Source organism: Fringilla coelebs (genome assembly GCF_963513975.1).
Source record: "Fringilla coelebs genome assembly, chromosome: 11".
NCBI classification, from domain to species: domain Eukaryota; kingdom Metazoa; phylum Chordata; class Aves; order Passeriformes; family Fringillidae; genus Fringilla; species Fringilla coelebs.
In genome coordinates, this window is record NC_140037.1 from 20,711,676 (window position 1) to 20,728,336 (window position 16,661).

The following is a 16,661-nucleotide window of genomic DNA, read 5'->3' on the forward strand; positions in this document are numbered from 1 at the left end:
AGTGCTGGGATTTTTTTTCTGCCTCTTGTTCCTCTTGTTTTTCCATCATAGCCAACATCAGAAATCTTTCTTACAACTCTTGAAAACTCTAATCTATGCCTAAAACCAGTAGAATCTCGATTTAACCTTCCTTTCAGTTTCATTAGATAGGGTGAATTCCAGCCACTGCAGAGCCCTGTAGAGTAGAGCAGCAGCACCTCAATTAAATATGAAATATCAAGATAAATGTGTGAATAAAACATCCAGGACTCAGACGAACTTCCAAAACCTGCTTGTCAGCAGTGAAATGCCACTAAATCCTCTAGGAACTCATTAATAGATTAACATTTGGAAGAGTAATTACAACTACATTACAACTAAGAATAAAGAAAAATAAAAAGGAAAATCCAGCAACATCATTTCTCTGACATAAAAGGAAGATCAATACAATAAAAAAAGCAGAGGTAAGGAATTAAGGTGAAGATGATTATGTCAAAAATAGGTAAGCTGTTCATATATATTTCAAATAAAACTATGTGTAGTATTTGCTATTATTGGTGTGGAATACTCCCTCACAGGGGAGGAAAGAGGGATATTGAGCTGAAATCAAGCATCTGTCTGGAAATTGGGTGAGTTCATGACTTCAGTGCCTTAAAGCTAAATCACAACTAAAATCAACAATGTCAAGCTTTGTAGCTGCATTTCCCGAGGCAGAGAAGGACACTGATTTTTAGTAAGACAAATATATTGCCCTTCAAGAGGATTAAATACTGGAAAAGTCCTTTTTGAGAATTTATGTTACAACTCTTTAAAGGAAGGAAAAAAGATGAGATAAAGTAGGTACTCTAGGTAGATAAATAGGTGAGATCTTGAGAAATGTTTTCATTTTTCATAAAATTCTCACAATCTGTAGAACCCTTATGTATAATTCATTCAATTATAACCTGGAATATTAATCTTGCAAATTTATGAATAGGAATAAATATAAATGGTAAAAATACTACTTTACTTAGGAATGTTTCTTTATTACTTCAAGTTTACCTAGTGTGTGACCAGGCTGCCCTGCAGGGTGCACGGGGAACTGAGCCATTTTCAGCGGGGGGAAAAATATGAAAAGTAACGAGGTTATAAAATACATAGATGACAAAACAAATGAAGTCATCAATGTGTAAAACAAAATGTGAAGATTTTAGATTTGCAATTTTCCCTTTTAAATGCCCTCATTGATTTGTTACAAATACTGTTAACCCTGTGTTTGGAAAATGGTGAGGACATTATCACTTGTGTTCTCATTTGTAATAAAATAGATTAACTTGCTGTGAAATTTTAACTAGGCTGAGACACAACAGTAGCTACCTAATGAACCAGAGCACATTGCTGTTAAGTAGCTAAATAGATGCATACTGATTACAGGACTGAAAAATGGATCTGTTTACCAGCAAAAGAGTCTGCTCATAGCATTATTCATTATAGGAGGGGAAATTCAGCACATTTCCACATAAACATTTAGAAATGGACAATTTCTTGATCCATGTGCAGCCTCACATGGTAATACTCCATCCTCATTTGGAGCATATATGTTAAAGAGGGAATTTCAGCTCCTTTCTTGCTTAGGGAAAACTGCATTCCCAGTGCCTGTACATTGGTGTAGCTGGTAAGACATTAGATGAAATAATCAACCAATTCTCTTAGAAAGTAGCTCACTGTGTGATTAAGAAGGACATTTTTATTTGACACTTGTACATCTGCCTGAAGATTTCAAACCAAGACCCTGAGTCTGAAAGCAAATTACTGCAAGCAGGGATTATTTCATAGTGAGAGACAATGGGAAGTTCAGTTACCAGAAGGAGCTGGAATACTTTGCTTTTCCAAATCATCAGCTTTTGAATTACTCAAATAACTCTCATTTAAGATGACATATATGGCTGTTTGTGTGATATCTAAGTGTTAATTCCTAGTCATATTTGTTCATAGGGTTTTTTTGCAGAACAGTTGGCATGTCCTCTCCTTGGCTATTCATTTTCATGGTTGCAGTAGACAATGAAATTTACTTAAACTATGCACTCTTCTGTAAAATTAATCATTTCAAAATGATATCTTAATTGTAAATTGAGTGCTCTTTGTGGTTAAAAGAGAGGAAATAGTGCCAAAGAGGACTGTTAAAACTGAAATCCATGCAAATGAAATTGCAGTCAGTGTTGTAACCTGTTAGCAGGAACCTATTTGGAAACTATTGTTTGCACAAAGGTAAAAAACACACAGGATTTATCCATTCAGGATTGCATGTGTATGATTTGTTATTTAGGACAGCACTTTTTGGGGTCAGAATGTGCCTTTCAAGAGGAACTCAGTAAGCAGCACATCCACAAAGTCCCAACTCCCTTTTACTCATCTGTTCATCTCAGCAGCCTCCAAACCCTCTCTTTTGGAGGCCAAAGGGAAGAAAACACCGGAGACTTTAAGCTCAGTGAATTGGATCTTTTTTTTCTCCCACAGAATTTTAAAACTAATTTGTGTAAAACCATTCAGTTTTCAAATTTATAAAAACTTGTGACTCCACATAATGGACTCATATCTGTTAAATATTAGCATTAAAAGTCTCCCTTTCAGATCTATTAGTTACTGTACATTCATTAAATAACAGATAATTAGTGAAACTGATCCACTGAGGATTAACAGCTATGTAATAGATACACATCTGTTACATGCTTTTGGGGCTGGGTTGTTATTTAATGTACAATAACAATCCTATTAAAACCAGGTCTGGTGCCACATTCTCAGCTGGTGTGGTTGGAATAGGGAAATGCCATCCCATGCTCTGAGGAGAATCCAATCTCATGTTCCCTTTGCATAACTCTCAGAAGTATCTGTAAATACAAAGAGGAGTGTGGCTTACAGGGATGGTTCTAATGGGTAACAGAATATTCTTGTTGATCTAGCTGGCAGTGTAATTAATGAATTGCCCTGATACATCCAAACAGCAGCTTTTATATCAGGGATTTAAAATGGAAAAACTTCTAGGAACCACCATGTGCTTCCCAAAGCTACATTATTGATTCAGGCTTCCACTTAGAAAACTGCATAAAAACTTCAGATGCTTCTGAGTTTATTTTCCAGAGTACACAGTAAATTGCTACCAAGGAGCCAGATTAAATATTCCTAATTAAACATCTTGAGAATAGTTTAGAAAGGAGGAAAGATTGCAAAGTTCCTTTGAGCCAACTTTCCCAGATGAGCTCTAGTTGGGATTTTTAGTGAGGTGGAGGCAAGATAATCTTTTTTTTAAAAAAAGGACGTTAGATTTCAGTTCTGGCTTTGCACAGGAAGCAGCTGATTGCCAGGGATGAAGGCAACTCCAGAGGTTTCTGGAGTTCTGTAAATTCAACCATTTTTTCTCATTAGTGTCTCTCCCTTGAAAATAGCCCTTCAAGGACTTGGATAGAGGTTTTAAAACATAGAAGGCACTTTAGGAGAAAAATATCTGGAGTAACTCAGGCTCTGATTGTCCCTTTCAAAAGATTCTCATTTTCTGTTGATTCTGGCAGCAGGAATGAAGGGCACTGAAATTTTTAATTAAAAGTATGTGTGTAGAAACACTGGGTTGAAAGGATCTCAAGTGGTCTCACAATCTCTTGTCTTAAGGATGAATTTTTACTTATGCCTTGTTTGTCTGACCTGTTCCTAAAGATTTTTAGTGATGAAAATTCCATGGCATCTTCAGGCATAGATACACAGAAATGCAGAATTAAATTTTACCTTTTTTATTTTTTTTAGTATTTCTTAGCCTTTTTATCCCTTCTTACCTCAAGTACTATATATATTTAAATTAAAGGTTAATATCAAAGTTTCTTGTGCAAATATAAACGTGACATTTTGCAAGCAGACTCTTGTTTTGGGTAACCACTGGTGCTTTTCATGCAAGAGGGAAGTTTGTCTCAGACCGCAGCATTTATCATTTGTTCAGGTGCTGTCTTGAGAAGATACTGATGTCATTTATTCAGGTACAGATTCTAGTTACGAATTCACAAGTACAGATTCTAATTACAAATTTGACTGCATTTAGTGACAGTTCAGTCCAACTCTGTATTGTTTATTTGAAATGTGACTCATATATGGCAACCTCACTACCTGTAGATTAAAAGTAGTTTTGTGAAAGCAACATGAAAGAATATTCTATATGTTCCTACGTGTGAAAAACTTAGAACATGAAAAGTTGCCAACAAGAAAAAGGTGGCAAATGATCAGCTAAGCTCAGACACGTTGTTTGTAGAAGCCAGTGTTGGTTTTGGCTGTAGATGACTGCACTGCTCTTAGACGCGAGTTCTGTTCTCTCTTTACCTCAGCAGCACCATTTGTTACCATTACTTTTAAGCCAACCTCACTGTTTTAGCCTGAACCTCGTTGAAACCCGTGGATGAAAGGGCCCAGCTTTGCTTCGCTTCTGTTTGCAGGAGAGGATCCAGGACAGCCCTTCCCCGGCGCCGTCCCTGGAGGACAGCCAGCGGCCCGGCAGCCACGCGTCCTCGCACCCCAGTAGCAGCGTGTCCAGCTCCCCGTCCCAGCTGGACACCACCCCCGACAGGATCGGTCAGTGCCGCCGCCTCGCTCCCCTCCAGCCCCTCGCTCCCCTCACAGCCCCTCACTCCTCTCACAGCCCCTCACTCCTCTCACAGCCCCTCACAGCCCCTCACTTCCCTCACAGTCCCCCGCTCCCCTCACAGCCCCTCACAGCCCCTCACAGCCCCTCGCTCCCCTCCAGCCCCTCACAGCCCCTCGCTCCCCTCCAGCCCCTCGCTCCCCTCCAGCCCCTCGCTCCCCTCACAGCCCCTCACTCCTCTCACAGCCCCTCACAGCCCCTCACTCCCCTCACAGCCCCTCGCTCCCCTCACAGCCCCTCGCTCCCCTCACTCCCCTCACAGCCCCTCACAGCCCCTCACTCCCCTCACAGCCCCTCACAGCCCCTCGCTCCCCTCACAGCCCCTCGCTCCCCTCCAGCTCCTCACTCCTCTCACAGCCCCTCACAGCCCCTCGCTCCCCTCACAGCCCCTCACAGACCCCCGCTCCCCTCACAGCCCCTTGCTCCCCTTGCTCCCCTCACAGCCCCTCGCTCCCCTCACAGCCCCTCACTTCCCTCACAGCCCCTCGCTCCCCTCACTCCTCTCACAGCCCCTCACAGCCCCTCGCTCCCCTCATCCCCTCACAGCCCCTCACAGCCCCTCGCTCCCCTCACAGCCTTTGTGTGCTGTTAACGTGTGGGGAAGCACTTGCTTGCCACAGAATAACGCGGGAAGTTCCTCCCTGTGGTTTCTTAGTTGTGCAGAATTCCCTCCTCGGCCTCAAGCTGTATCAAGGGAAATACAGGTTGGATATTAGGAAGAAGTTTTTTACAGAAAGGGTGATAAAGTTCTGGAATGCTCTGCCTGGGGAGGTGGTGGAGTCACCAGCCCTGGATGTGTTTAAAAACAGGCTGGATGTGGCACTCAGTGCCATGGTTTAGTTGAGGTAGTCATGGACTCACTGATCTTTAAGGTCTCCCAATTTAGTAATTCTGTGAAATCCGAGAAGTTCATCACTCAGCAGAGCCCAGCCCCTCCTCTTGAGTTCCTTCTGTGCCACTATCCCCTGCACAGAGGGATCAGCCTTGCACCCTTCTCTGGTCCCATCATCTCCCTCAGTGTGCTTGGGTAGGGAAGTGCTGCTCAAGGCACCTGCTGTTGAAAAAGAGCAAGGTATCTTTTTCTCTGCATGTGTGTGAGGAAAGTCACAGATTATATGATGACATTTTTGTTCCAAAACCTCCTTTTGCCCACACATTCCTTCATCACTCGGAGGCTGAGGCCTTTCTGGCTTTTTTGGTCCCTCCACCATAGCTTTCACAGCCTGTGCACTATCGATTAAAATGCTAATTCTGTCTAGAGGAAGTTTAGATCCTATTCTTGGTGCTTCCAAGAGAGATCTAGGGCAAGTCAATTAACATCTTCTCACGTCAGTGTGTGTCAACACTGCTGTCTCCTCATGGCCTGGAGCCCGTGCAGGCATTGCTGAGCCAGATTTAAACCACAGAAGCCATGCAATCCGGGTGAGTCACTGGAGGGAATTCTGCACAACCTACCCCTGAGATTTTGCAGTTCTGACCCTGGTCCTTGCAGCAGCACCACAGCACTGCCCAGCACAGTGGATAGAACCTGGATGCTCTCGTAAATCTGTGCACACACAGGGCAGAGACTGTGGAGTAGATTCCCCTCATCTTTTTCCTGTGTAAAATAAGACTGGAAATACACAGGACAAGAAACTTTTAACTTCTGTAGTAGCAGGGAAAAGAGACTGTTGATGTCTGTATGTAGAGATCTAGTGTTGTAAAAATATGGATAAATATTTTTCATTGACAGAAATATGAGGATTTTTACTTGTGCAATTATAAAAAAAAGTTCTCCCTAAAACGTCGTGATGAAGTTTGTAGCAAGTGTCCTCCCTGGAATGACTGTGAAGTCTGTAACTGGTGGATTGCAGAGAAGGAAATGTTTTAATCAAATAAGAACAAAGAAAGAGGCATTCTGAAGTCATAAACTGCAGGTGTTAAGTGAAGAATTCCCTTCAGCACTGAAATGTTGGGGGGTGTTTTGCTGTCATCAGTCAATTTGGGCTATGATCTGGCAATCTGTGGATTTTATTAAGCTTACTGCTTTATAGATAATTACTAATACTTAATTCTTTAAATGTATTTTTCCCCAAAATGGTTTTTGGGACGTACTTTTCCCTCTAATTAATTAACTTGAACATTTCATAAGAAATCACATTCATATCAGTAGTAATTTGTGTTCTATCTTGGTATCCTTGTCTAATAAACTTGAACAGATTAGCTTTTACTGCGTATCTTGCTTGGCTCTAAGAGTTAAAATACCAAAATATCAACCAAGAGGAAATATAATTTAATATTTTCTTTTCTCTTAATATTTTTTACTGACATTGTTATATAACTGTGGCCTCTGATTTTTTTTTTTTTTTTAGCCATGCTGACCAACAGCAGGGAAGGAGAACTCATTGACCAAGAAACTGGGACCAGCCTAAAAAAAATACAAAAGGAGAAAGGTAAAATCACAGACTGTTTTCCATCTCGGGCATTTAATTGCACTTATTATGTGTTTTATTCCTTTTTCTCATGTTCTGCATATGCAATGACATTATATTACTAATTTAAGAGAACTAAGTGCTTAATTGCAATGAATAATGTATCCAGTGAACTCACTTGGAAGTGTAAGCAATGAGAACTTGGCTTCTCTCTGTTTATATAGCATGAGGGTAATATTTTGCAGGTCTTTTGGCTCAATTATTTATGAAGTTCCAAGCAAATATTTGACCAGTCATGTGCTATTGTTTGTTTGCCTTCAGGGGATGTGTGTGCAGACTGCTCTGATGCTCTGGGTGAACAATATAATTTTATATTGTCTCGCCAGTGAGGGGCAGCAAGGGAAGAGGTGATGTTTGGCCTGGGGGGATTCTCCTGTAGGCAGGGAGGTGCTTCCTCTGCTGAGATCTCCTTGCAGAGGTTCTTGGGTGCTGTAGGACATGAATACTCCGGGATTTATACTGGGAAAATACTGCAAAGAGATGTTGAAGGGGATAGTGAGGTTTTTGAGTGAAAAAGATGTGAAGGGAAAGACAGAGAAGGAAGAGACAACATAAGCTAAATGTACTTGTGAGTCTACTGGGAATATTCATATTTATCATCATAAATGAAAGCACAAACTGATTTATATTTTGGTTGAGGTGATTTTCATGTATTTTCAGAGGAAGCTAAAAGGCAGGCATAGACAATTTTATGGGCTACTCAGAAGAGAATTTGGGGCCTCTCCATGACCTGTGGTTCCAGAGTTATATAAAATTCTTTGAGCAGTGTCAGGGTTTTGTACAATCAGCTCTATTCCTTAGAGTGAGCCAGTCATGGGTAGGAAGAGCCTGAAACTTCCTCCTTATATTTTGTATTTCTGTACTCAACTCTCCTTGAAGACAGAAGCTGTTTTCTATTCACTGTTTTTTCTGGACATTTAAGCACTTTCCTCATGAACCCCAAAAGAGCCCTTCTGTGCCATTCTGAGGTAATTTTCTTTCTGGATCATCCTGCTTAAATCCTTCCCTCTTGACTCCTGTTGACATTTACAGAAAGCTACCAGCCATACCTTCACTCCTAAGATTTAAAAATTACATTTCTGTAGTAATTGCATAGTGAGTATTTAATCTAAGCCTGAAAGTGTAGTTGATTATAATTCTGTTGAACTGTACATGGTTTCTTGCCACATGTTCAGTAATTTTTCAGTGAAACAATTCAGTATCCTGTGGGGTTCAAAGATGCAAATCATGTACTTCTTGGTAGTAGCAGTTCTGTCACTCAGGATGGATGAAGGAAGGTACAGTTTAAAAATCTGAAAAAATAATTCAGAAATCCCCAAAGCGAAAATAATTGAACCTCCACCACCTGTGAACCCAATTCCCAGGCTCCTGTGATCATTCCTTTTAACATGGATGAAATCACAAAGATCTGATGCTAACAGTTTGTGTGCCATAATTCTCCTTAAGATTAAAGTTGTGTAGGTTTATTCATTTCCTAGTCTACATTTTTGCATAATTTCTTTAATTGATTAAGTACTGGGAAATACGTCTTTATACATGTGTTAGTTCTGCATGCACTTAGGGGATGTTTTTGGAATTAATTTAGTGAGCAGAGATCCACCTGCATCAGAAAAAAAGGCTTTGAAATCATGAGACATTTTAAAATATTATTTTAGAGACAGAAAAAAGTTTCTCCTTTTCTCCTTGGTCTGCAGATGTCAAGTTTTTCTCAGAAAATATGAGAATGAGAAATTTATTTTTTGTTGTCATGTACAGATGTGATTTTTCAAGTCACCCCATGGCTCCAGAACCAGAAGCTTTTGACAACATTGTAGTGGGACTAATACAGAAATTGTAAAGGCACCAACCTTTGTATGCGGGATTCCAAGCTGATTGTGCATTAATCAGTGGAACAGACCTATACTGCGCTTTCTGTAGGAAGCACTGGGGTTAGTCCTCAATGATTTGTCCCAGTCCTGTGTGGATTCTTTGTTCCTAATACTATTATTGTTTTCTCCTGTACAATTATTTTGGGCTCAGTTATGTTGAGTGGTTTAGAGTCAGGTGTGGACAGTGTGAGGAGTGGGATCTGTGCTGCCTTGCCCTGCAGAAAACATCCATGTAATTTGTACACAGAGCAAGCTTTGTTTTTCCAAACCTGCCATTGCTCTTACCAAGGCAAAATATATTCACCATGGAAAAGATTTTCAAAGTTATTAAGAAGGAATGTAGTTAAAATAAAAGTATCAACATTTATTAAGTATGACAAGTAAGCGGTTTATACAACCGTGGCAAACATATGTTTTCACATCTGTTTTGAGTAATATCATCATGATTTTAAAAATGATTTATAGCTCTGCAGGCCATAAAATGCCAGCTTTGCTGTAAGTTGGAAGTTTTCAAACAACAAAGAAATTATTGAAGGCATATATTGAACGTGTTTTTGCGTTATACACCTTGACATAACTTCACAAAGCCAAGCTCTCTACAACGATTAAGATAGCAACAATTAAAAATTAAGGAACTCAAATTTATCAGGAGTACTATTTATTGAAATATTAGCATTTAAAAAATGACTAAAGTTATTGTAATGTTTATAGACAAAATATCCCTCAGGATACACAGGTTTTGTTTTCCATGTTCCATTTTAAGTGATCTCAGCAACAGACAAAAACGGGCCCACTTTGTTCTCATCTCTCAAAGTAATTTCAAGGTAATTAGGGCTGAGGGGAGCCCGGCTTCACAACAGTGCTTCTTTAAAAGACAGTTAATGTGAGGTTGTTGCAATTCCTGTGATTTGTTTGCATGTTTTGGTGGGGCAGAATTTCCAGAATTGGCGGTTGTCTCATTGCAGAGCGTTTAGAGCCCAGTTACAGCCATACCTGTAAGCTTTTTGAAGGAGAGACGCCATTAAATCTCAATTACTCTGCTTCTTTTCATCATCCTTTTAGAGGAAATATGGTCAGATTTAACATTAGAGGGCAACAAAGTCAAACATCTTTGGTAGTCTGCATGGTTTGGGGTCTGGGTCTTTTTATGTGTATCTAAAATTGTTTTTACTGCATGGATTACATACAGTACTATATTTTTGTCAAATGTCTTTTTCTGGCATGTTACACCAGCATTTTGCCTGTGCATCTATTTCTGAGTGAAAATTATATCAAGAGTAATCTGCACTTTATTTTGAAATCACTTGTGCAAGCAAACAGTTACAAAACCCCACGGCAGTTACACAGCCCACATTTTACCTGCACAATTACTCACAGAAACTACACTTTAAATTCATCTGCTTCAGTACATATCCTGGAAAAAATCTCTATTGTGTGGGGTAGGATTGTGTTTGACACAGCCCTGTATAGGCTTTACAGAAAGCTCCATATGAATTCTGGCATTAGGAAGGTGAAATGAGCCAGAAAAGAATTTGGCTGTGCCTTCCAGCCAGATTTAGATGCTGGTACAATTATTCTGTTTGACTGCATGACAAGAAATATTTCAAACTCCTCACACAGGCTGGAGCAATAAAAGACACTGGCCCAGCTCTTGCCACAGTGAAATCAGTGAGGATGTACAGGATGTCTTCAGTGGGAACGGTTCGACCAAAGCTTGGTCTTTTGGAAGGTTTTCCTCACAGCTCATGTGTCTGGTTGTTATCCAGACATGGATAGCATGTTCACATGGGGTTTGGGGTGCAAACCAGAGGAAGATATTGTAGGAAAATTCCATTAGTGACCATAGTGTCAGCCTTACCCACTGTTTGTGCAGTCTGTGAGGTCAAATAAATAAATTTTTTGCAGAAAAGGGGGCTTGGCCTGCACTCCCAGAGCTGCTTGGGGGCAGTGCTCCCTCCTCCAGCCCAACCTGCATCTCCAGAGCCCAAATCCAGGCTCTGGGGCTGTGTCCATGGCCCAGCCTATGGTAGTGTCCAAACTCTGCATCTGGCAGCTCTCCCTTCCCAGTTTATTAAAGAACACCTTTTCGTTTATTGCTTCAAGGAAAGGGGAATTTTGCATCATTTCTGTCCGCTGAGTGAAATATTTTCAGATGGCCAGAGACCACGGTAATGAAAGAATAACCATATTTATTTATTGGATTTCATTAGCAGAAAAGAGGGTTTATGCTGTTTAAATTAATCACTGCCAAAGGACTGGGCTACTCAGGATGTGAGGGGAGGAGAACAAGCAGGTGCAGAACACCTGAAACAGCAACAGGCTGCTGGGGGCTGCGCTCCAGAGAGGGGACTTTCCCAGCAATTAATCTGAAAGCATCCAGATGGAAAAGGGAAGGAAGGAGAAGGAGAACAAGGAGCACGAAGCTGAACCATACAGTGGCTGTGCAGGAAGTGCCAGCACCTCCCATGGTCTCTGTGCTGCTTGTTTGACATGTCAATACTGGCAACTTAAAGATAGAATGAGAAAAAAAGCTGTTTTCTTCACAAATGTGTTCATGAATACATGAAGAAGTGCCCAAATCAGGAGTGAAACCGTGTTCATTCTGGTGTCTAAGTGTGTGTATCACAACCACAGGGTCTGTGGCACACTTCAGCAGTGGGTGCAGTAGTACATGAATTTAAAGGTTTCTTTTTCCCAAAGCCTTGAGTGACATGCGCAGTGCAAGTGTCCTCTGGATAAGTCAGAGATATTTTTACATTTTCTATCCTCAGAGAATACTGAAAGATAAGAAGCACAGTGCTCTGTTCTGGGTAGAGGCATTTTCCACAAGTGTTTTTTTGTCGTTAAATTTAACCTACAAATGAACTGACAGCTGTTAAAAAGGTGGCCTAATAGTAGATGTGATTGTCTGTCAGTCAGTCAATCCAAAAAAACCCAAACCTGTAAAACCAAGGCAAACTCTATTAACACTTAGATTCACAAAATGTAAATAATTAATAAAGGTAAAGCTTTAATTTTTGAAGTGTCTGTACTCATGATGTTATGAATGTGGGCTTAACCATTGCTGAAAGATTTATAAATATAAAGGCAATTATGCAAGAGATGGTAGTGCAGTACTCCAAGGTCACACCTTTTACATTAAGTTTATATTAGAGCTTTATTTGCAGAATTATTTTTAGGAATGCTCTTTTTCTGATGAGTAAAATACCTACTTCAGAGTTAGCTTGCCAGATGGGCTAAGGCAGTTTCCTGCATTGATATATAATTTATTAATATGTTTAATTTATTAGATTTCAGTGAGTTTAATGTACCACCGTCTAAACACTACAAATTATGAATCTGTATAAACATGATGAAATAATGAAATTTTCTTTACTGAAAAGGTTTTGAAAGAAATTTTTAGTAAGGTATTCATTCATGTCAGTCTGTGCAATAAAATGGGCAAATAAGAGGGAGATCAGGAGGCTATTCTTCAATCTCTGCAGGGACATTCCCACTTCTCCTCCAATAGTGTGAATTGTTTTATGTAGCTTCATCTGAGCTATATCAAATTTGAGAAGTATCAGAAGAGGAGAAGAACTGTTGATTTTCACCCAGTGACCTAAGAATGCTTTTGGATTAGGCTCAGGAATCTTTTCCTTAGCACCAGTCTTAAATCTGACCTGCTGGATTCTCTGCTTGGTATTAGCTCTGGTGCAAAGTCATTAACCTGAGACCTGCAGTTGGTGACATTCTTAATGTCTGTGAGTTATTAAATAAGCTTGCCTTCAGTCCTCATTATGTGCAGTAGGATGTGGACAGTAGGATGTGTCCTGAGAGGTTGCTGAATGTTTTTGTCATTCAGAAATCCTTGGGATCTCGGGGAATGCACCAGCAGGGGCTCAGCCTCCCCTGCCTGAGCACCAAGCCTGCTCAGGGGCACTGTGCTCCTGCATTTGTGTGCCCAAGTTTACAGCTGTGCACACACAGAGGAAGAAAGGGGTAAAAATACAAATTAGATAAAAATTCAAATTAGTCATAAAAATTGTTAATTGGTGACTTTGGAAATTTTGCAGTATTTGTAACTGAGAGAGACCTTCAAGAAATTCACAGAAGCTGCGCTTCATAAAACACAGTTCTTTCCTGAGGCTTCCTTCCAGTGAGCCAGAGTTTGTCCTGCTGCCCACAGCTGGATGTTCCAGATCAGTGAAATGCAGAGCTCATGATTGTGACAGCAGTGTGTGCTCCTGCTGTCAGAAGAGCAAACCCAGCACTGGTGGATGATATTTTGTAGAGCATTTTTTGTGTACTCAGAGACTTTTTTCTAATTTGATCTTGAATATCTAAGATGGCTCTGTGGAGTGTGTCTGTCTCCTGTGTAACAGTCACATTAAGATGGCACATTAAGGGCTCTGTCTTCCCTTTTGTGGAGGACTGGCTGCCCAGAGGCTTCTGGGGACAGCAAAGCTGAGACAAAACTGCGCATTAAGGTTCATCTCCAAAGTGGTTTAGAATGCTTTGTGCATTAGAATATTCCTGATAATAAAAATAATAAATCCTTAGTGCACTTCTAACCCTAACCTTGCAAGGGTTCTGTGCATAAGATAGTGAAGTAACCTCAGAGTGGAAGTAGGAAAAGATTATTCTTGATGTGTAGTCATGAAACCAGAAAAAATGTGTTCTTCATTATATCCCAGACACTGTGTTGAATTCCTTTGATAAAGTTACATGAATTCTTATTAGCAGAGCTGATAATGGCCCATGTGCTCATCTCAGAAGCCACTGGGGCTGCAGATTGCAGGAAATGAGTTTTCATGTTTGATTGTTGGGGCAGAAGGCACCACTCCAACACTTGGACTGTGTTAGGGATTTGTGTGGTACAGCCACAGTTGTTTCTAGAGATGGACAGTTCTCTCAGTAGGTTTTTCATATTACCAGCTGTGCTTTGGAAATTCACCATCGTGCCTGAAAGATCAGGAGCCCTCAATTGTAATCAGTCAATAAAATTTCAACTGGATTAGTTCAGTTTGTTACAGCCTGCTGCTGATAATGCCAAGGTTCTAAGGAGGATTTTATCCTTTCATGGGGCATTCACCGAAAAGATCCTTGTGGATCCCTTCTGAAGATTCCCAGCTGTGAATATCATTCTTGTAGCAGAATTGATAAAAAGATGGAAGGGGAGACATCTGTGAGCTCTGAAATTGGAGGCGAATGAGTACAAACTAAAAAGAGGGATTGCTCCAATACAAAATTCCCCAGCACACTTCTTTGGTCATGCTTGGCCGTTCTGTGTTGGTGTCAAAATACCAACTGATTTATTTTCTTCTTTTATTTCATAGTCAGTGTGAAAGTAGTTTCCAAAGCAGATTTTTCTTTTAGTTGACAGAATGTGACAGGCTATAACAAGCAGTTGAATAAATAAAATTCTGCTTCCAGGTGTATTCCGTGATGTTATAATCTATAAAACATGGTACAGTTTTGAATCTGTCTGTTTCACCCGTCACTGGGGCTGCTCTGTGATATTTTGATAGTTGGAGCTGGCTTGTGTGAATTTGCTGACATATCCCGTGGCTGTTTCAGGAGCCTGTTGTCAGCAAGGGGATCCAGAGCTGTACAAATTTCACTGACAGTTCAGTGGAGAGCCTCTTGTGCCGGGCTGGAAGATGCCTTTTTATGTGGACTATGCTGGATGATGGAGTACCTCCAGGAGATGGCTGAGCTGGAGCAGAAAATGGGATGTGTGTGTGTACACGAGCCTACTCAGAGAGGCCAGAAAATAACATGTTCAGAAAATACCATGTTATTTATATAACTGTAACCTCTGGGGACTTTTTAGATGCTGTCGATTAGGAGACTGTATTTCTTATTGTTGTCTTGGTTTTTTTTAGTTTGAAAATCTTAAAATTGACTGTAATGATGGCACCCTCCAGGCAAAAGTGTGGAGAGATTCACATATTAAAGGAGGAGTCACAGAGCTGCTGTTTGACTTGTGACATTATTGTCATTATTGTCGAATGGCCTTCGGCACTGGAGGCAGGAGGGATTTAGGCAGAGAGTTGGAATTGCTCTATAAAACCATAGATCTATATTTATACTTATGTATATTTATATATACTGAATTTTATTTTAACTGGTATATTACAAGGAAAGCATAATATTTCTGTAAAATCACCAGCAGTAGTAATAACAATAATAAAGATTATATCATGACATAATTTCTTTGTACAAAGCTTTGGATATTTAAAAAAAAGGAAAGAAATCCACCAATATTCAAAAACTAATTAATAAGTTCCTTAGAGACAGTTCTGTTGTTTCAAGAATGTTCATTGTTAATTTCTCTCCATAGTCAGGTGTGGAAAACTCAGTAGAAATTGAGTCAAGTAATTTTAGATTAGGGTCTGATTCACAATAAGAATTCTCTCTAATACACAAGATAACTTTTCAGCAGCCTGTTTTAGGATGAGTGTTCTGTAAACATCACTTCCTATATGGCTCATATTAAATACTGTATGGAGCAGGCTGGAGCTTTAATTTTACACAACTAGCAGCTCATATATCATCAGTCACATAAAATACTGAGGGTAAATGGTCCCAAGTATCTGCAAAGTATGATTGTCTTTCTGGAAGAGCTGTTACTAAACTGGCAGAATCAATGTGGGGTTTTTTTCACCAATGAGGGCCAACCTACACAGATTATGGGGGTTAATAAATTGTAATGGCAGAACTGAAGTGTCAAATTTTGCAGTTTGTTTTTTTTGCTCGATTTTTTCCTTATAATTTTTGCTGTTTTGAGTAGCAGAGTGGCTGGGCTGGGGCTTTCCTGGATGACTCCAGTGAAAGTGTGTTCTGATATTCCAGTGTGCAAGTTGGTGGGGAACTGGTTTCTCTTCTATGACTTAGAAGAACATCTGTTGCCGTTTCCTCTGTAGAAAATGTAGAGTCTCAAGGACTGTCATTTATTCCCTAATATTCCTCCTCATCTGAAAAGGAAAATCTCAGCTCTCTGTACATGAAACTGCCTAGTTTTCTTTTTTTCTTGAAGTCTACACATAGAAATAAAGCTACAGAGAAATTCCTGCTGGCAAAAGACCAGCAGCATCCTGCAGTACTCTCCTGAAGGAATAACTATGGGAAGTGTCTGTGGCGTAGCTTTAGAATGTTTGTATCACTAAAATGAGACTGTTTATCTAAAAAAAAAGATTATAACAGAAGAAATCCAGAAGGCATAATAATACATATTAAACCTTGTTTTCCAGGCTGTTGAATCAATTTATAGGAATATGTGAGTGAGCAGGAAGGTAACAGCATCTGGTAGCAATAACAGTTTCCCTTCCTGAGTAACCAAATTAGCTATGGGAAGGTGATTAAAAATAAAATATAATGATTTCTGATAGAAATAGGTAAACGGCATGGGCTTTGAGATAAGAACTTGACAAATGTGTAAAATAAATGCAAAACTGGTTTTGAAAAGGGGGGGAGATTACCATTTTCTCTGTTGTGTGCCAAGGTTTGTGCATTTCAAATGTTGGCAGTTGGCTTCTTTTCAAAACTGATAAATAATGATGTTTGCTGTGGAAACAATTATCCTAAAAATAATTTAAAAGGTTTGTATCTCCTTTTTGTTTGCCTATAAAGACCACATTCGATTTATATATAGACAGAAAGAGCTCCACTTGCATCTATAAAACAGTTCTTAAATCATTCTAA

The 16,661-nt window shown here is 39.9% G+C and overlaps 1 protein-coding gene across 6 annotated transcripts in view; it reads left to right on the top strand.

The window, feature by feature from the left end:
* The window catches only part of DACH2 (dachshund family transcription factor 2), a 239,528-nt gene that overhangs the window by 189,114 nt on the left and 33,753 nt on the right, over positions 1–16,661 (top strand). For all 6 annotated transcript variants that reach the window (XM_084213095.1, XM_084213097.1, XM_084213098.1 and 3 more), the window contains exons 6-7: positions 4,431–4,566; positions 6,988–7,068. In XM_084213095.1, the coding sequence (XP_084069221.1) occupies positions 4,431–4,566; positions 6,988–7,068 (217 nt within the window). The remainder of the gene's footprint in view (positions 1–4,430; positions 4,567–6,987; positions 7,069–16,661) is intronic.